At 41.2% G+C, this 20740-nt stretch overlaps 1 protein-coding gene across 1 annotated transcript in view; it reads left to right on the top strand.

Moving 5' to 3' along the window:
• Positions 1 to 20740, top strand: part of akap6 (A kinase (PRKA) anchor protein 6) — a 151548-nt gene that overhangs the window by 18810 nt on the left and 111998 nt on the right. Inside the window, 10 exon segments of the mRNA XM_026340395.1 lie at positions 2307 to 2593; positions 3167 to 3338; positions 15018 to 15127; positions 15562 to 15703; positions 16273 to 16917; positions 17678 to 18034; positions 18626 to 18661; positions 18663 to 18767; positions 18908 to 19060; positions 19155 to 19403. Coding sequence (XP_026196180.1) covers positions 2367 to 2593; positions 3167 to 3338; positions 15018 to 15127; positions 15562 to 15703; positions 16273 to 16917; positions 17678 to 18034; positions 18626 to 18661; positions 18663 to 18767; positions 18908 to 19060; positions 19155 to 19403 — 2196 coding nt within the window. The 5' untranslated portion in view covers positions 2307 to 2366.

Here is a 20740-nt window from a genome sequence, read left to right as displayed (position 1 = left end):
TTCTCAGTAAATAAAAACAGCTCACGGGTCTCCTATACAATGTTTTCTGAGTGTGTTGAGTCAGCACAGTCCTACAGCTGGTAAAAACTGCAGTACTGTTTCCGTCTAGGGTCGGAAAGCTCTGCCTGTTCCCTGTGCACATTGTATTTCCTGTCTGATGCAGTTCTTGTAAGAGATCATTGCTGATCCATAAATGTTAAACTGGACTTTGTTCGATTGAACTATAAACTAATAAAATACAATAAACTGTATCTTAACCCTGTCACGGTCAAAATTAAAATTATGGGCATATAAACTTGGCAGATGTTTGCAAATCATAAAATTATCATCAATTTATTTTTGTCATACAATGCAGAAAGACGTTCTCCTGAGTTCTTCTGTTTGTGTGTTTCTCATGTTAAATTATTTCTGATCTAAAATAAAACAAAGGCAACATGAGCAAAAACAAAAACACTGGGGAGGATTAAAAATCTGTTTCTGAGACTGTGGGAGTTTAAGCACCAATCATGTTGTTTCACTTTTTATTTATTCTTTATACTGTAATTTGTTAGATGTTATGAATACTTCTTTTCACAACTGACTTAGTTGAGGCAGCATTTAAACCTACACACCTACCTCGCTTTGGATAAGAGCGTTTGCTAAATGACTAAAGTGTAAATGTAAAGTGTGTGTGTGTGTGTGTGTGTGTGTGTGTGTGTGGTATATACCACAGTACTGTGTCCTTCAGTACATTGATTTCCAGCTCGTCTTTCCTCCATATCAGATAATGGACTATAAAAACAGCTGCATGCCTGTAGTTCTCTGAGATCTTTAGGAAGGGGTCAGCTGGTGGAGCCTCCAGGTGGAGCTGCACACAGGTGGAACCAACTTCCTGATGATACTAAATGTTCCCTAAATCTAGTCGTGTCCAAAACTCCACTGAAAACGCTGCTGTTCTTTGATTCATTGGTTCCTTGCTGCACTTTTATTTCCTCAGTTGATGGAGCCATTTCTTTTTAATTACTGCTCTTTATTTTCATTATCTGTGTTTTATTTTGATCTTTGATTTTACTTATGTTGTTTTGCTTTGGTGGGTTCTGTTATTGTGTCACAGTCCTGCTCTCTGTGCGACCTGTTGCTGACTGTGAAGAGACTGTTGATATTTACCCAAGTTGTTTGTTACGTTGCATGTTACAGCTGAACTAATCCATGTTAAATTTGAGCACAGTAACTATTGTCTTCCATCTTGAGCCTCACCTGTGAACTGCTACCTGTTGTTTTTTCTGCCACCTGCTCTTTATCTGTATTACTCTCATCATGCCATTAAAACCATATTGCACTTTACTTTATCTGGGCTGTGGTTCTGCATGTCAGTGTTATTTATTGCAGATTAAACATTGCACACAGTCCTTTTTTTGTGTTAAGTAAGCAGTAAAGAAAGCCGTCAGTCTATTCAAATCAAGTATCTACTACTGAGTTGTAGTAGAGTAGGAGTAAAATACTAACTTTCCACCTAACTACTACCGAAATCGGTTCTCTTTCCTGTCCTTGTCCTGTTCCTGTCCTTGGGGAAAGTTCATATCTTGAGCTATGAGTAGACCCCTGTGTGAGGCTTTTGGCATTGTAAAATTAAAAGATTTAATCCTGTGAATCCTCTTGAGCTGACAGGTGGCTGTGTTTACGTTACAGCACTAAGTAGAAAGGTCAGAATCAGGAATCATCCACTCAAAACTTAATAGTAATGAGCTTCTTCTTCATTATTGACTAACTGCAGATCTTTATTCTGCCAAAATGGAAGATGTGTGTTGCACCTTCCAACTTCAATATCCAAATTAAAATCCTTTTCCTTGTATACCTTTTGTCACAAACAAGTCAGGGAATACCTTCATTTCTCGTTATAGCTTTGTGACCTTATAATGAGACCAGTTCTTACAGTTTTGTTCATTAAACCTCAGAGTTCTGAGTGATTCTTTGACACTGACCTTGTCCTTCCTGTCACCTTTTGTTTTTCTACCACTGTGACTGTCTGATGCCTGATATCAGTATTTTTTCTATATCAGTATTTTTTCTTCCTATGCACACATCCATCCTTCTCTGTCTTCTTGTTTCCTCCCTTCTTTACTCATTAACTTCCTCCTTCTTTCCTCTCCTGCTTCCTACACTAGTTCCCTTTGCTCCTCCTCCTCTGTAGTTTATTCCCTCTTTTCTGTCCTGTTGACCTCCTTTCTTCTACTCTTCTCCTTATTCTTGTTTTCTTTTTCTAACCTGTTTATCTAATTCTCTGAATCTCTACTGACCTCTACATATTTCTCTCTCTCTCTCTGCAGTTTAGTCCAATGAAGCTCGTCCTCTCACATTAGGAATCCTGTACCTCTTTCTCACATATCATGAGCATCGTAGCTCTCTCACCCGTGGCCCCTGAGCCCCTGTCCCCAATGATTACCTCCATCACGCCCGTCACTCCGACCTTGGACCCCACCGCCTCCACCTCTCTTACTGCTGCTACCACCGATCCTCATCAGTCCCAGGATGGAGACACCTCTCTGAGCCCCGGCACTAGCGGAGGCAGCCTCCCTGGTGTGGGACCTCACCTGGGCCAAGACACCTTAAGCAGGTAACAGTCGGCAGTACTATTTTTTTTTGTTTTAGTTACTTAAAAACAGTTAAGCCCCATTTTAACATCCAGTACAGGTTTTAAGTGTTTGGACACATGTCAATCGTTGACCATAGCAAACATTACATTTTTTACACGCTGACCTGTATCCATTTTGTGCAGAGAAAGGTTTGAGGTGCAGAGAAAGGTTCGGATGGCAGCTAGTTTTTGAAAATGGACAGTGAGACAGCTGAGCGTGCAGAAGTGGGTAGGCCGTTCCACCATCCTGGAACCACTGAGCTGTGGCACAGTTTACCCAGGGATCTTCTTAGGTGAGGGGATCACAAAGAGTGCTTGCAGAGTGCAGTGGGTGGAGGGGATTGTAGACCAGGATGAGGGACTTCAGGTAGACAGGTGCAGTGAAGTTGAGCACTGTGTAGGCACGAGTCAGGGCTTTGAACCTGATGCAGCAGCTACACACCCTTCACTAATCAAGTACACATAAACCATCCTTGCATAACTGGAGGTGTTTGTGGCTGTGTAGTATTAGTTAAAGTCTGTACTTCTACTTATGTGCAGTATGGTATGTTTCAGGTCAAAGAAACCTCCACCCCTCCATACTGGAGCTGACTGGAAGGTCGTCCTCCACCTGCCAGAAATTGAGAAATGGCTGAGAGCCACCAGTGACCGAGTCACACAGCTCACACACTCCGTGGGACAAGACAGTGACAACAGACACGTGGACGTCCACCTGGTGCAGCTTAAGGTAGGGAGACTGAGCCTGTGCTCCTTAATTTAATTTAAAGGGTGTTTCTGCAGTACTGCTCCTTTTTATACACGTTTAGTTCAAGTAGCAAATAGCAGCAGGTCTGACATCAGTGTAGACACGTCATGTCCACATGAAGCGCTGTTGATGGTTGGTTTGTCTGTTGACATGTGTGTCCAGAGTCAGTAGAAGAGTTGTTTACGTACATCTAGACATTTATTGTATTTCATGCCTGGAAGAAAGTAGAACATCACTCGTTTCCACTGTGCGACCTCAGGCGGTAAATTTCCCATAATGCTCTTTCTCTCTCCACGTCCTCTGTGTTATGTAATGACTTCATGGGTCGTGCAGTTGACTCTTGATTTATTTATATAACACTAGTTCATGTTCAGCTTTCTGCACCCAGACCAGTGAACTTTTCTTCTTCATCATCACACTTCATTCTCTTGCCCTTGAGTGGGTTTCATAGAAGAAGAAAAACATTTGACAAATCATCATCTAATCAACATAAATTAACATAATTTACATTTGAGATTTAATTTTCTTTATTGTCTCTTTCTTTCACTAATTTCTTTCCTTAGCAGTAACTGTTATCATATGTTCTAATGGAGAATTCGGACTTTGGGGATTTTCAGTTGTTTACATGTTATTATACAGGTGATGATCAAACACAATGCAGACCTGATTCATTTATTCATTCATAGACTCATTCATAAAGCTGCTGTTTCCTTCAGTTCAGATGCAGATGCTGGACAATCTTTTATTGATGTGTGTGTATTTTTAACCACAGTGACTCAGATGTTTCCATCAGGCTGCTGCGGCTGTTGCTCTCAGAGTTTCTTTAGTGTGTTGGTATCTCCTCTGTTTTCCTCTTTTCCTCTCTGCTGTTTATTTCCTCTCTTCTTTGCTTTACGCGGCTTTTTGGGTATTTATGTCATATTATACTGTGGAAAAAGAACATGGCAGCAACAGTCGCGTATCCAGCTCCATCCATCATCTCCAGACACTGATGCTCGTCTCAATGATGGGAAAGTGAAGAGAAAGTTTGTGTGTGTGTGTGTGTGTGTGTGTGTGTGTGTGTGTGTGTGTGTGTGTGTGGTCATGGGATGTGCTGGATCACTGCCTGGAAGTCAAGTCACAGCTGTAATGATGTAAGACAGAGCTACAGCTACAGCTTTGTATTGTGGACAACTGACGTCATTCTGCATTTGTTTGTCTCTGTGTCCTTTTTAATCCACGTTTTTGCTGCAGACTTGTCACCATCTTCATCTTCTCTTAAGAGTCAGAAGCACAAAGTTGACTAAGATTTCTCCTTTTAACTAAACACCACGCTGAACTGAGCTTTTCGTTGCCCTGCACATCACTGCAGCACAGACAAGATATTTGGCAGGTAGTTGTTCACCTGGTTCTGCCCTCTGGTGGTGAAAACACCAAACAACCACAGCTGCTTAGAAAGTGAAGGAAAAGGTAACACTTCATTGTACAGGTCTTTTCCAGATAGTTTCCTGGATATTTTCATTATATTTTTTCCAAATTTTACCTGTAATTACAAAGATTTATATAGATATCAACACAGTTTGGTACCAATACCAAGGAAAATGGAGAAAGTGTTAGTTGGTGGAGATAATTGGGCATCAGCTTATTATATTCAGGTTTTTAAGCAGCAAAAATAAACTGTATGTATATGTATATGTAGCTGATGAAATTAGCTTTTAAGAAATAAATAGTCAATATCTACAAAATGTTTAGAGCTTCTATACATTCAGAACTCATCAGTAATTAGTGAATATTCTAGTCTAATGTCAATGCTGCATATTTATTGGCTGAATCTTAAGACTATATAATTAGATTTATATCCATTTGAATGGCATAAAACTATCACCAAGTCTTTGATATTGTTGTCATGACAGTTATTAAACCTTCTCCCTTCTATCATCATATATATTGAGATTCAGCAGCTCATTAGAGCAGAGATCAACAGACAAAGATGATGCTGAAGTAAAATAAACAGAGAATAAAGAAGGAGCTCATACAGACTTGATGGAAATTTGTAGAGATGCTTGAGTCAGAGCTTGAAGAAAAAATTCACAAACAGAAGCAGATGTGACTTTGTGTGTGTTTGTTCTTCAGTATTTTCTGACACATCTGTCAGTTCACGTTGGTGTCAGATCAGAGTCAACCTGGAGACAATCTCAGCAGTCAGAAATAATCATTGAGCTGCTTTCTGTGAATAAAGTCTGTTTCTATTTCAGAAATATATAAGTAATTATTATTATTACTTCTATTTGATGACCAAAATGTCGATTACCTTCCAACAGTTTGACTGGAAACTGATGGCTGCTGTTTTTTTGTTGAGGGAGGAGTCAAGCTTCAGTTTGCAGGTACAAAGTAAAAAGACATGAACTGTATAACTGATCCATTTCATACGTTAGATCCACAACTGTTCATGTGAAATGAGCAGAAGCAGAAAAGAAAGCAAGAATCAACAGTTCTGGTAAAACAGAAGGAGGATTTGGTTTGAAAAGTAAATAAAATAAAATAAAAATAAATGTACAATAAGAAAAACTCACTTTAATGTTTACATAGTGACAGCCATAGTTTCACTGTGAAAGTCACCCTGATGAGGGCAGTAAAGGACTAAGCAGGTGGATGCTGCCTGAGTTGAGAGAACAGAGCACTGGTTCCTTAGTTGATGGCTCCATCGAGTGGTGATTCTGCTGAATTACATTCACCTGCTGTGAATCATGAAAAGCATCATTAATCATTGTCCTCTATCAAATGATTGAAGCAAGAAATACATCATAATATCATAACAAAACTAAATTTAACATAAAACTGCTGAAAATGTGTGAATTTACTTCAAGTTAAAGTAAAGGTAACAGTGGCAAGAGACAAGTGAACCTTTTGAAATAACCTGATATACTGCATTCATTTGTCAGGCGTTAGCTTCAACATACAGTGAATACAGTCGTTTCATTTTTAGCCTTCTTTGCTCTGCTGTTAAGAGAATTCCAATTACTGACACATGTCATCATAAATCAGGGTGTACCTTCACAACATGCATGTATCTAAACAGAAAGTGTCTCATACTGAATGTGAGGATCAGGATATGTTGAATTTCTGTTTGTACTCTCTGTATGTTGAGTGACCTTTTCCAGTTCTGTTCTCTCATGCTTGTGTTCGTCCATGTGAATCTATCCTGTTATTGTTATTTTGTGTAAGTACAATGAGAGCCGCCAGTCAAAAGTGTCAGATTCCGTGTATGCTCCAACATACCTGACCATAAATTGGATTCGGATTCTGATCTTGTGAGGATCGTGCTGCCTTGCTGATGCGGCTCTTGCACCCAGCCACTTGAAAACTATTCACAAGCTTGGGGCTTTATTACTTTTCAAGTCATGCAGCACGTATGCAGTTAGTCCAAAAGCAAAATAATTCACAGTATCTGGGTACTGGAGTGGACTGTAGTGATTCAGGGTCTGTCAACTGGTCTAAGGCTGCCCACTCACATGGATCCATGTTAATAGTTTGTCCAAAAACTGTCTGGTGATTTAATTCCTCCCTGTAGGGTCCCTTTTCTTTTTCTTTCCTCTCCCTCTTCACTTCTCTGCTCCATCAAATTTGAACAAGTCTCTATCCACAGCTAGCATCAGGCTAGCATCTAACCTACTACTAAAGGCAGCTAAACTAAACTTACCAGCCCTTGTCTGGGATCAGCATGTTTCCACAAGCACATCTGACCTCAGTATGTTGCTACAGTTGCTGCATCATGCAACTGTTGCCTGTTGCTGACCTGTAATCATGTTTCTGTGGTTACAGTTTGTCTGGAAATTATTGTATTTTGTACTAAAGTTTTTTATCATCAGCAGCTGATGTCAGTGTTTAGACAGTCGTCCTAGAGGCCCACCACACCTGGATTCACTCTGTCGGCGTTCGCAGCTTCACGCTGGGAGTCTGATTGGATGTTACCTCGACTGGTGCATCCAGGTCGAACAGAACAAGACCTGAGCTGTATTTGACTTAATTGCAGGCGTGGTGGGCGGCAGACTCTATGACAGAGGGAGAGATGGGAGCGGACAAACCGCCAGACCGCTGTTTGAAATTGGATTCATGCCTCCGGTGATCTCTCTCCTTCTTCATCCTGTCCTCGCTGCTCTTTTCTCGCTTTGTGTCTTTCTTGTATCCTCTGTTTCTTTTCTTCTCTCACCGAGTCTCTCTCTTCCTCTCCGTCATATTTATAATGCGTTTGCCTGCAGGGCATTTTTCTATAACCTGACCTTGCCACGCAGCGACTGTAGGACACCATTATAGTGATGCAACCGTGTGTGTGTGTGTGTGTGTGTGTGTTGGTATTCCAGCCTCTCAGCCATTCTTAGCATCCGGCTCCAGGCGTTATGTAGCAGCTGCACAGAGAATGTCCTGGGCTGCTCCGAGAGGGTGAGGCTGTTGGTATGAACACACAGTACATTTACTTTCTAACACATTCACACACACACACAGATGGAGCAGTAGTTTTTCTGACTCAGTAATCAAGAATATCCAAAATATATTTAAATACGCAACAAAACACAGAGCTGAGTTTTTATTTTCTGTATCCTCATGTACAGAACAGACAGATACTGTGTTAGTATACTGTTGTTCAGAAATTTTGGGCACCATAAGTCAGTACTTAGTAACCTCCCCTCTACAGATAAGTCAGCTAGTGAACATCTTATCTAGCAGCTCACGTGTTGAAGTGGACAGGACACTGAACGCTGAAGCCTTTGCTGCTTTAAATGCTGCTGCCTGTCCACAAGCAGAATCAATAATTATTAAAACATATGGTTGTTTATATTACAATCGTGGGTCTGATCTTGATTTAATTTATTTTGTGTTGCAGAGAAGCTGTTTACAGAGAAACATGACCTGGTTTGTCACAGTAAACGTGAGCTGTGTGTATGTCTCTGATTCAAATGCTCTGAGCTTTATTTAACCCGTCCAGAAGCAGGAGAAGCCAGGCTGTCGTCTCCCAGCTGCTGTGATATTTTGTCTCCTGATGTCACTGTCATTGCTATGCCAGGAATCTGGCTTAACATGGACGGATAGATCCATGTAGATCAATGTAAAGGAGAGTAGGAGGAACACAACTATCACTGTCAGCCAATCCAAACCTTCATATCTTTTCAATTTTGAGAACAATGAAAAATAAGTATAACCAGGCTTTCACACTTCTTACATGTTTAATTATGAGATGTATACGCTGGAACTTAGCTAGTGAGCTGATATGAACTCTGGCCCTAACCTTGCTGCTCTGTACCACTGCAGACGCTCAGAGCAGCAGCACAGTGCTCACAGGCTGAGATGGGACTTCATAGAAATGACAGCATGGGTTGAATTTCTGAAACAGCCATGTGACTCATTGGTCATCACAACATTCCTTCCTTAACCATGACTTGGTAATTCTACTTGCCTGAACCCAACCAGACATTTACAACAGAAACAGCAGAGCAGAAATAAGTGTCTTCTTTAACAAATGGCACATTCTGCTGTTTTATTCTGGAGGACCTGTTGTTTACTGGGGGTAAAGGTTGAAAAAGTTTGACAAAGACAATTGAACCTAAAGAAAAAGATTCTCTTTTGTTGGGGATGTATTACTTTGAAGCTCAACATATTTTCATACCAGGAAATAGATCTCACTGTGTTCCCCCCCCTCCTAACAACTGTCACAATTGGCAGCTGTGTGTGTGTGTGTGTGAGCTTTAGACCTTTAGTTAAGGTCAGTATGTGGGTTTAATGTTTCTGGTTTCTCTGTCACAGTAGCTCTTCATCACAGCAGATTCCTCTTTTTGTTAAACACACAAACACACTTTTCTTCTAACTTTTCTTTAAACACACTGAATTTAAGTATACTAAAAGACATTTGTGCAAGATGCACACTTTAAAAATATTCCAGCTGTTGAATATATGAAAAACACCTTTGTGTCTATTTGTGAAAGCAGGTGTAGTGTAGTGGTACCATCGCTGCCCTCCATGTGGGGATTAAATCCCAGCTGTGGCCTGCCCCTTAGGCAGGACCTGCTAACGCTTACCCTGCCTTTGCCTCGTACATTGTAAGTTGGTCTGGATAAAAGCAACTGATAAATGACTAAATGACTAAATGTAAATGTAAAGAGCCGGTGTTACAACAAACCCAGACACGACTGGTAGAAGATGAACCACTGTCAGGGGAACAAAAAGAGAAGAAATAGATACTGACACAACTTCAATGACTTTTCAGTCAGTATGAGGGATGTACATCTTGACCTGCTCGTGTTTTGTATACTGGCATTATGGAGGAAATTAGGAATGCTGTGTTTAAAGAAAAGGATCAACTGTAGAGCTGCTGTGACAGAAATATAAGGACGTCAATGTTCTAATAAGATCAGCTTCAGAAACTGCTCCTGCTGCAGCTTTTTGTGCAGTTGAAACACTGAGAGGTCCCGGCTGTATATCAGAGAAGGACTGGGAATAAAATCCAAGTCACCTCAGCTTTAATGTAAAGAGATGCATGTGTGAACACGTAGATTGGAGGTAAAAGGTCACAGGTCTGCAGCTTCTAACCTTTACAAGATGTCTATAAAAAATGTGTGTTACAATCTGTGAATGTGTGTCTGGGTGGGGAGAGAATATGACAGAGCGATGTGTGTGTGAACGACATCCAATTCACAGCTACAGAGTGTGTGTTTGTTGGTGTGGGGGAAGTTGTTCCTAAAATAACGACTTAACAACTGTTGTTACCCCTCCTCTCCCCAAACACCCCCTGCAAGAAGCAGGTCACCACACACACATTTCCCACATGGCAGAGAATCTTTTACTGCAGACAAACTTCAATCATGACTTTTGTGTTAGTTTTATGTCGAATGGATTCAGATTGAATTTGGGAAATTATTGATCTGGGAAAAAAAGGCCGGAAAGGTAGGAGCTGCTGTTTCCTCTGAGCTGCTGAGTGTTGGCTGCTGCCTGAACAGTTTCTGTCTAAGACCTTGTTTCCAAACCACCTACAACACAAGTTGTAGGTGTTCAAAGGTGGAGTTTAAGTTCAGTACAGTATAAATGAGATGTTTGTGGATACTTCAAAAACAAAGTTTTAGAAGTAAAAATGTTGCAGACATAAGGATTTTAAGGGTTTTTAGTTCTAAGGTCACAGCATGTTGGCAATACAAATAAGTTTAAGCTGCTCCGTCTTCACACTCACTGTTGTGTTGTGATGTCACAGAGTATAGAGCGAGTTAATCCAGAAATAATCTCGTAAATAAGATGCAGAGACACTTCTAACTCCTCTAAATCTTCATTGCTGAGTATGACGTGCCATGTCATTCCTACCATGATACATTTTTTTACGTGATAAAAAATGTCCTTTTGCGTCATCAATGATATAGTGGCACTGTCACGTATGACACATTTACGTTTCCTAGCGCACACACACCAACACGAGCCCATTGTCTGAGAACGACAGTTTTTAATAGTATGGATGTTTTTTCCTTTCTGCCGGCAAATGTGCATAACAAAAAACTGCAGACGGCTAAATGAGGTATAGTTAAAATCTGTGAACTGCTTCCAAAAGCAGTCAAAGATGGACAAGCAGTGCTTATATCCACGGATTTCCAGCTACCAGAGTGCATGTGAACTCTGTTCCCACGGCTGCTGGAAAAAGCTGCTTTGTCTGAGTAACCCGGCTACTTAAGTAGACGTGAATGCTGTTAAAGAAAGTAGCTCACTGGAAAAGAAGGATAGAAACCGCTGCCAAACGTTACTTTTCAGAACTGGTTGATTAGGTGTTTGGCTCCTCTGTGAACTCCATGAGCTGTTTAAACAAAGAACAACATATTTGCACAGAACTGTGATTCACATTTTGGTCCCAACAGAGTTCAAGTTGTTGAAATGTCCAGCAGCAAAGAACCCACTGCAGATTTCAGAGAACCTGCTCCAAACACAACCTCAGACTAAAGGCAGAGTTTGGAGTGTTTTAGCAGAAGCTACCACTTTGAAAAAATTACTGTAACAAGTCTTTGTATCGCAGCAGCGGGTCTCGGGCGTCTTTGAAGCCACTTAATTTGAATACTCCAGGGGGAGAAGGAGCACAGAGTATTTGATCTCCAAGGTGAAACAAGCTACGCTGATGGGCTGGAGTGGAGGAGTTGAAGGTTATTAGATCGAATGGGTGTGGATGAGGCCGAGCTGTCGTAGGCGGTTTGAACGCGGCCTCTCTAAAGCCCTTGATGTCGGCGGTGATGAGGGTGAGCTGGGATTGGAGCTGAAGCCTGAGTCGACTTGCTTCAGATTGATTTTAGGCAATTAGAAACCCTGCTGGATGTATGGACTCTGTGATTGACAGGTCATGTCTTGACTCTACGTGACTCGGGTGTAAGAGTGTGTGTGTGTGTGTGTGTGTGTGATCAAATTACTGAGTGTGTATTAAAGAAATGTGTGATTAGATTAAAAGAAGATGGTGTAGTAAATGTGTACTTTGAAATAACATAGAAAGAAACATGTGGGGTTTCACAGGCACTTGGGGCAAACAAGCCCTTCAAAGTAAATCAACTGTCAGTCAAATTAAAAGTGAAAGTGCTCTAAATTTCCCTGAAATCCTTGTTCTGCTCTCAGTTCTTTTGCTTTTGTGATTGTGGCATTTTCAGGTGTTGAGCACTCTACTGTATTTCACATGGGAGCAATGTGTTGTCCGATTGCTGCATTGTGAAATATTACAACATTTAGTTCAAGTAACAGTAGCACAGCGAAATACTGCAATGAGAAAAACGTCCTGCATCCACAATGTTACTTAAGGACAAAAGTCATATAATGAAAACATACTCGTAGTAATTCAGTGTGATAGTGTCAATTATTGATTGTGTAGTAACTCCGAATTCACAATGGAAACATTTTACACATAAAAGTTAAATCCATACAGACCTAGTTTAGTCCAGATCAAATGATTCTAGTATGTAGAAACATTAACTCTTATAACTATATTTATAAATATCTCATGTTGTAGTCTCAATAATCATGTGCAAAGCTGTCAATATCTCAAACTGCCGTATGTAATGTAGCATGGAGTTACAGTAATACATATTCAACATAACCTTGCAATAACATTTGTTTTTGATTGATGCAGTATGGCAGAATGTCTAAAGGTGAACCAGGTTCACTCATCTTACATGCTACATATCACATATTGACATATTAACAGCTTTGTGAATGATTATTGAGACTGAATTCATGCATTTAACGATATTTTTTGTTAAAAATTAGATTTTAAAGTCTATAAGACGTTTACAGATGGACAGAGATGACATAAATTAGGTTTTAGGAATAATTGTTTGTAGTTGTTGTTGACCTGAGGCTTTCTTGAGTGTTTCATTTAAGACTATTGATCAACACGTTTACACATGAATGAGTAAAACATTTTAAAATATCTAATTATTGATTAATTGATTTAAATAAAACTGAAAACAGTGAAAGTATTCTGCAACATCAGGACAGGAAGCATCCTTCACCGTAACACACACACACACACACACACACACACACACACAATGGGGTCTCATTAGCTCCCAACAGTCAGACTGGACTAAAGATCTTCTGACAAATGACTTCAAATGAAAACGACCGACTTGGTGTTAATTCAGTCAGATGGGCCCTCTGTTGAGCTGAGTGTGTGTGTGTGTGTGTGTGTGTGTGTGTATTAGCATTTGAAAGCTGAACGTGAATAATTGAAGCATCTGAAAGAGACTGGTGACACTTTCAGTACAGTTTTAAAACGACATGACAGCACTTTGATGACGAAACTGTGTGTTTGTGTTAACTATGAGTAGAATGTGTGTAGATTCGACTATTGTGTGTGTTTGGAGATGTATGTGTTAGAATTTGTTTCGTGTATCTACAGTACACAGTTCAAGCTTTGTGGGAGTTTGTGTACAGGTTGTGTATTAGGTTTTTATGTGTGTTTGTGAGAACAGCACTTCCTCTTGGGATTCTTGATCCCAACATTGCACATTTGATGAAGCAGCATCTTCCCGTCAGAGCTGTATGTTGGGTTGTGAGATAAAAGTGTGTCATAAAACACACACATAACGTGACAGGCATCCTAACCGAGTAAGACACGATGGACCTTCACTTTTAGGGACAGGGCAAAAGAGACAAAAGAAATAAGACATATACATGTTAGGTGGATGACCTCGCATTTACTTTCATCTAGAAAGTCTGTTTCAGTCTTGTGGCTGACGTGTTAACAAACAGTTCCTGAAGCTGAATTCAACCTGTACATGTGCAGCTGGTGCTCTCACAGTGAGTCTACACAATCTGAAACTACGCACAGATTCCTACTGAACCCTGGTGGATTTGGGCAGATGTAGCCAGACACAGAGCCACCTTCAGTATGATGTAGGATGAATGTTAATAAAATCATCTGTCCCTTCACCTGTTTCATTTTTACTTTCTTCATCTGATGTTGACTCTCCCCTGTTTGGTGCTGTCCACCCATTTGAGTCAGTCACTGTAGCTCTGAAGAGTCCAAATGCTAAATATAGTTGTTCAGATGTAAACTGGCCTGAATCTGGCCCCCGTGTTACACTGAGCTCTGAGAGTCTCTTAGATGCAGACGGACTCACCCAGGTTTGGTGATCTAGAACTAGTACATTTCATCCAATTCACTTTGATACCTGTGAACTGAACCCTTCACTCACACAGGTGACATTAAAATCTCTGTTGTGTGCTGTGCAGTCATCTTTGTATCCGAACATTTCCACCTACACCAACAACCTGCAGCGCAGCAGCCCCACTTACAGTAGTGACACATTTATTTTGGACCTGTGCTCAGCAGGTCACACCGTTAGCCAAGTTAGCATGAGCCAGGCTGGCAGTGTGTGTGACCTACATTCTCACATGCTGGGAGGTGTTGTGTTGTTCAGCCAGGTCACCATGGAGCCGGGTGGTGACTCAGCCAACAGAGGTGCATGTAAAGTATCTGTTGAAGCCAGGTCACCTGCTTTCTCAAAGGTCATCTAATTTTGGTTTGAGTGAAGTTCATTTCCAGACCAATAGCATGTGAGTGTAGTAAGGATGTTGAGGATGATCATTCTTTTAATAGTTAACTCATAATTTGTTGTCAATAAGATGTGTGGGTTTCATTTAATTTAAATGTAATGTAAGTACCTTCTGCTTCAGTTTGTCGTAACTATGATAATATTAAATGGCTTTATGATGATGGAGCACAGGTTGTAAAAATATCAGAAAATGAAAGTAGTTGTGTTAGGAGTGATGTTTATCTACTTGCCTCAAAGTAGGCTTTGACTAATAATAAAAAAAAAAGAGCTGGAGTCAAGGCGTGGTTAAACATGCGGCAGACATCAAATTCTTACATTCTATTCTGTATTTAGTTCAGTAATATTATATTCAGACAGTTTTAAGACAGTCAGAACTGATCCCACATGAAACTGAGTCACTTTTAAAACTGGAAACATGACGTCACACCTCTTCATCAGTTCTGCTTTTGTTGTTCTCTACTGGCTCAAATACATTTACACTGGGATACACAATGGTGCAGCTGGTATCAGGTTGTATCATCTTATATGTGTTTCTTTACTCATTAAAATATAACATTTCATCCTATCATAATGTTTCTCCCCTCTCTTTATGCCTCTCTGTTCATGTGTGTGACTTTAGGACATCTGTGAGGACATCTCAGACCATGTGGAGCAGATTCACGCCCTGTTGGAGACTGAGTTCTCTCTGAAACTGCTGTCGTACTCTGTTAACATCATTGTTGACATCAGGTTAGATACTTCAATTTTTTATTGGTGCTTATAATGCAATCAGACCTTCATTATCTTCCTACACTCGTTCAGGCTTCTGTGGTACTCAAAAATTGATGATGCACGTTTGCTTTTTGTGGTCCCAGTTGTTGGATAATTCTACCCAACTGTATTAAATGTGCATCAGCATTGCTGTAATTAGAACTGTGGATTTTTTGTGTGTGCATATGTATGTTTGAAGAAAATGGTTTTTCTTTGTAAATGATGCTTTGTTGTTTTTCTTGAAATTTCATGTCTAAATGATCATCACTTCATAAACATGGAGTCTCACTCAGTACATTGAAATATTTTTCAAAGCTTTTGACTACATCTCTAAAACATTTTACTATAAAATAAAAAAATAAGCTGACAAGCTGTCATCAAAAGTTGGTGCTGTTGTGTTTTGTGTGATGCAGGACGGTGCAGCTGCTGTGGCACCAGCTGAGAGTCTCAGTTCTAGTGTTGAAGGAGCGTCTGCTGCAGGGCCTGCAGGACTCCAACGGGAACTATACCCGCCAGACCGATATCTTGCAGGCCTTCCGACAGGACCAGCAGCAGGTAACATGCACTGCCCATCTAAAAAGAAGTTCTTCTAAAATTTAGTTTGATCGCTTTTAGCTTAGATTATAGCGCGCATTTGCGTTGCTGAACCTACGTTCGTTGTAAGCTTGCTTGTACGGTAGGCACTAGACATGATGGTTGCATCACTTCACCTCCTCTCTTCTTACCCTGATGCTCCCATCACTCTGGAACAGGGTCAATCTGGACTCATCAGACCACATGACCTTCTTCTATTGGACAGTTGACAGTGCATTTCTTTTTATATCGTGTATTACTTGTGTGTTCTGTGAAAATGTAATTAAACAAAAAGCAACTAATGACAAAATTAAAACTACATTTATTAGTGAGACCGTTCATGCCAGTGGCAAAATAAATAAAAAGAATCGCCTTATGTCATATCTCTAATGGAAAGCTAGGTATGCTGAAACATGTTAGTGTGAATTCTTCACATTATGCAAAACATGTAACAATATCAGTTTTATTTGGACTCTAACCACCAACCTAAACCTTATTGTCCTCGGACTGATACACAACACTTAATGAACAGATGTGTTCTTTCTCTGCAGACTCGGCTGGATGCTCTGACGGAGGTGGACGACTGCGGTCAGCTGACCATCCGCTGCAGCCAGGACTACTTCTCCTTAGACTGTGGTATCACTGCCTTCGAGTTGTGTGACTACAGCCCTAGTGATGAGCCTGAAGCCCGGGGAAGAGAGCTAGACTGTGAGGACCCCTCCCAGACGCAGGAAGTTGATCGTGTCCAAGACCCAAATTCAGAACTGGGTCCAGTGGAGAGTGCAGGACCCTGCCTCTTAAACCACGAACTCCACAGCAGTTTACCTGAACTCACCACACCCACTGACTCAAAAAATCATAACTGTCTGTCACAATTACCCATAATGCAATGTGGCATGCCCAACAGCAATGAAAATGCGAAGCGCCCTCTGCAGGGTGTGAGCCACAGCACTGAAGTGTCGCCCACACAGCCGTCACTTCCCAAGAGAGCCGCTCTCTTCTCAGACAGAGGCACCACGGTGGAAGACTCGAGGTGTGGTCTGGGGAAGGTTAGCCCACACCCTGGCCTTCAGTTCCAGGCCGAGCTGAGCAGAAGCACTCCCTCTCTAATGGATCCTCCAGATCGCTCCAAGTTCTGGTTGGAACTGGATTCAGTTTATCCAGAAAATGTTTCGCAGTCTTACGAGAGCTTGCAGGTTTGTCCTTCTTTAATTTGTACTTGTGTCGTTGAAGTTGAACCTAAAAATATTTTTATCAGCGTGACTCAGCTTTATCCTGACTTCCTCTTCTTCACAGCAGTAGTGACAGTGACTGTCATAGCATTAAGAAGTGTACAGTCTGCTAAACTGGCAGAAAATGTGCTATTTCCTAGAAATAAATGTGAAATAATTCAAATTGACTTTAACAAAATACCTACAGAAATGTTAAATTATTCAGGAGACTCCCGGGTTTCTGTGTGGAGGGACATTGAGGATATCATAAAATGAAAACTTTGGGGTGAAAAGTTTGTTTGGAGAAGACGGTTTCTCCCATTTCACAGCTCCTGGTGCCTGCAGCCTTTGAGGTCAAGAACGTAGCTGAACCCTTGTGCATGTGAAGTTTCTGTATGTGACCATAGCTAATAGTAGAATCAAGTCTGCATATTGATGCTGTTTACTCAGTCTAATTTGTATATTGGGGTTGTTTATATAAAATGTATTATTTGTCTTTTTAGGGAAGGAGTTCAGTATAAACCATGCGTTAGCTCTTCAGAAGCCAGATTAGCTGCAGGCTTGCTAGAGGCAAGATTAGGTCCATTTGCCTCTATTGGTTTTCTAAGTTTCATAAATCTAGTAAATCCCATTGTGGTTTTCTCTTCTGTTTTACTTGTCCACCTTTACTTCTACTGTATTTCCCCGTAAAGCAGAACAACTTCAAAAACATCACCTTTAACTCATATTTGCTTTAACTAAACAGATCATGAACGGGCGAAACCTTCAGAGGAACCGTCTGAGCTCCAGACAGGAAGGCTGCTCAGAGGGGAAAGCACAAAGGCTGCTGACCGACCAGAGGAGCTCATCAGGGGCCAGACTGACCATCAACGCCCCCCCGCCTCTTCAGGACCTGATGTCTCCTGATGAAATATCAAAACAAATGGAGAGGCTGCAGAAGGAGACACATGCACACAGTGAGGGGGACTCTGATTCCTCATTGCCCTCCCCGATGAGAGAGCAGCTCATCTCCTCAGACGTGGAGGCGTCTGGAGAGGAGTCAGACCCCCGACCACCACCCGGCAAGACGGCGGTGTGGATTGTGAAGCGCCAGGGGCAGAAGGTGATGGTGTATTTGTTTTGTGGAGTAGGTTGAAGCTGTGTTAGTGTGAGGTGGACACAGGGTGAACATGGACAAGAATACTCACATTTATAGTGATTTAATCAGGAACAGCGAACACCTCAGATTGGAAATCAAAAGTCTTTCTCAAAGCAAAAACCTCTGATGATTTTAGTTTTTTGGTTTAAAGCCTGTCCCCTTTTAAGGACTAGACAGATGGTCTTGACTTTACATGCATTTATGTACTGTTTACATGCAGTTAGTTGAAAATGACAATAAATTACTCATTGCAGTGATTTAAAGATCATATCATGTGTTTAACACCTACTTAAAGAGAAAACTAGACTTGACTTTAACAATCAGGTTAGGAGGCTGAACCTATTTAAGTTTTATAGAGGCTTGACGCAGAGAACCAAGCTGATATCAGCCTTTTCTCTAGCATTAACTCCCGGTTCATTAAGACCAGCTCTTATAGAAAGTAATGGCACATTAATTGAGTTTAGCCACAGTGGCAGTCATACCTATGTCCACATACTATTAACATCAATGCTTATTCTGACTCGTATCTGTTTACCGTCTGTTTTCATTCAGCAGGGAGTCGAGCTTTCCTCTAAAACAAGCCCAGGTCAGCGAGCACTGGTATGGCTCAGAGGAGTTCCTAGCACTTCCTGCTCAGCTTCGTAAGACGGAGATGCTCGCCATAAAACTGGAAAGTCTGGCTCAGTCCATCCCACTGGTTAGTCGACTATTTTCTTCCTTTATTATAAGATTACCATGTAACCATGTACTAACCTGAGATAGTGAAAACATACCTACGTTTAATGTACATTTAATGATAAACAACACTCATGTTTATGTCGACACCTTTGTCCCCAGAGGCCCAGTGATTCAACTCAGGATGGTTTACAGGATGTTGATGACTGGGATTTGACAGAACTCAACCCAGAGTGGGACATGGGAGACATCAGGGACAACATGAGCAGTGTAGGAGAGAGTGGAGAAGACGTTCCTTCTCCTCTACCCCCACTGGTAAGTAACGGCCTGTTTTATCTTTTCAGATTTCTGACCCCATAAATGCAGTTTGTTGGTCCAAAGTATATTCCTATATTCTCCCTTCCACCAGCTTCCTTACAGGCGAAACCTGGTCAGCCGCTTTAGTCCCACCTCCTCCAGTGATATTGCGCCCTCACTGGACGAAAGCATCGAGTCCGGTCCATTAAGCGACCTCCAGTCCGAAGACGATGAGGGTCGGAGGTCGGCAGAACTGACTGCACCCTCGGTGAATGGACTTGGAGGTTCGTCTCTGGTGCAGAAGTTGGTGGAGGACATCCAGAGTCAGCACAAAGACCCAGATATCTGGAAGAAGATAGAGGTATGGACATCATACAAAAAGAATCTGACCTTAAATTTAAATTTTCTCTTCATCGTCTTCATTTTTTCCTTTTGCTCCGTTTGATGTAACATGTTAGACTTATTTTTCTTTTTTTATGAAACATGCTGAGTGATGTCTTTTTTAGTTGAAGCTGTGGCTTCAGAGTGGGTAACATAACAGAGTTCTCAAGAACTGTTTTACCAAACCTGTGTAGCTGTGCGGTCTTACACTTTTACACACTCTGGCAGGGAGGTGACCACACCAAGATCCGACTGACTTGGTCCTTGTCGTGATGGAAAGTTTGGACTCTCTGCTGTATGAAATGTCATCTAAATTACTTTTTGACACAAACACAAACAAGTGATACAGCCGGTACTGGACCTTCAGTATGGTCACTGAACTGTGCCTGAGATCATTTAGAGTCTCTGTCGCTTGATGCCGTTTTAGTTTGAGACTCATACTTGTATTGTTTTATCTTCAGAATCACTTTGATTCTGACAAGAGATAAGGAGTTGGACCAAAATCACCACAACACCTCCGTTCTTCTGTCTTCACAGCTGTGTTGATGGATTGGAGGGCTGGTATCGGATCGTCCCGTGGCCCTGTTAATTCATCACCTCCCTTCTAAAGGTCATGTTTGATTGGCAGGTGGATTATTGATGAGGCTGCCGGGTGAACTAATCAGTCATATCTGTCATATTGAATATGGTGAAATGTCAATAGCTCTGGGGATTCGTTCTCCTCTTGACTGCTTGTTTAATTAGCGCTATAAAGAAGCCATTTTTTAATATTTTTATTGTTTTATTCTGGTTTATTTCACCGTCTCTTTTATTGCCTTAATATTCTAATCCTTGTAACGTTCCAGTCTCCCTTTGGCGATCAATGAAAGCGTATCTGTCTTATCTGGTGTTAGCCGGGTCAGGAGCGCACAGACAGAATCAGACCGCTGTAAAAAGATTATCAGGGAGGATGGTCAGGATAATTTAGGATCAATCTGTGAATTAAAGGCTTGGACATGTGAGGGGACGTCCTTGGAACTGGGGATCTTTGACCCAGAAGGCTGAGCCCCGCATTAAGCTGTATCCTCAAATCATTGCCTGTGTTAATATTCATAATTAATGATGGTTTGACTGATGAGCTGGCCCCTGCTTGTTGTCTCTCTGTTTTTATTTGTGGTGGAAATGTTTGTATCCCTTGTTCAAGTGTTGTGAAGAACAGATTCTGAAATTCATCTCAGATAAACTGTTATTTTTTCAGTAAGACCCAGTCAGACAGAGCGTAGCATTCTGGGGTAGCTGTTTCTAATATTTTCAATGAGAACGAAGCGTTTTGCTCGC

Source organism: Anabas testudineus, chromosome 22, assembly GCF_900324465.2.
Source record: "Anabas testudineus chromosome 22, fAnaTes1.2, whole genome shotgun sequence".
Taxonomy (NCBI): Eukaryota; Metazoa; Chordata; class Actinopteri; order Anabantiformes; family Anabantidae; genus Anabas; species Anabas testudineus.
This window is presented reverse-complemented; position numbering and strand designations above follow the sequence as displayed.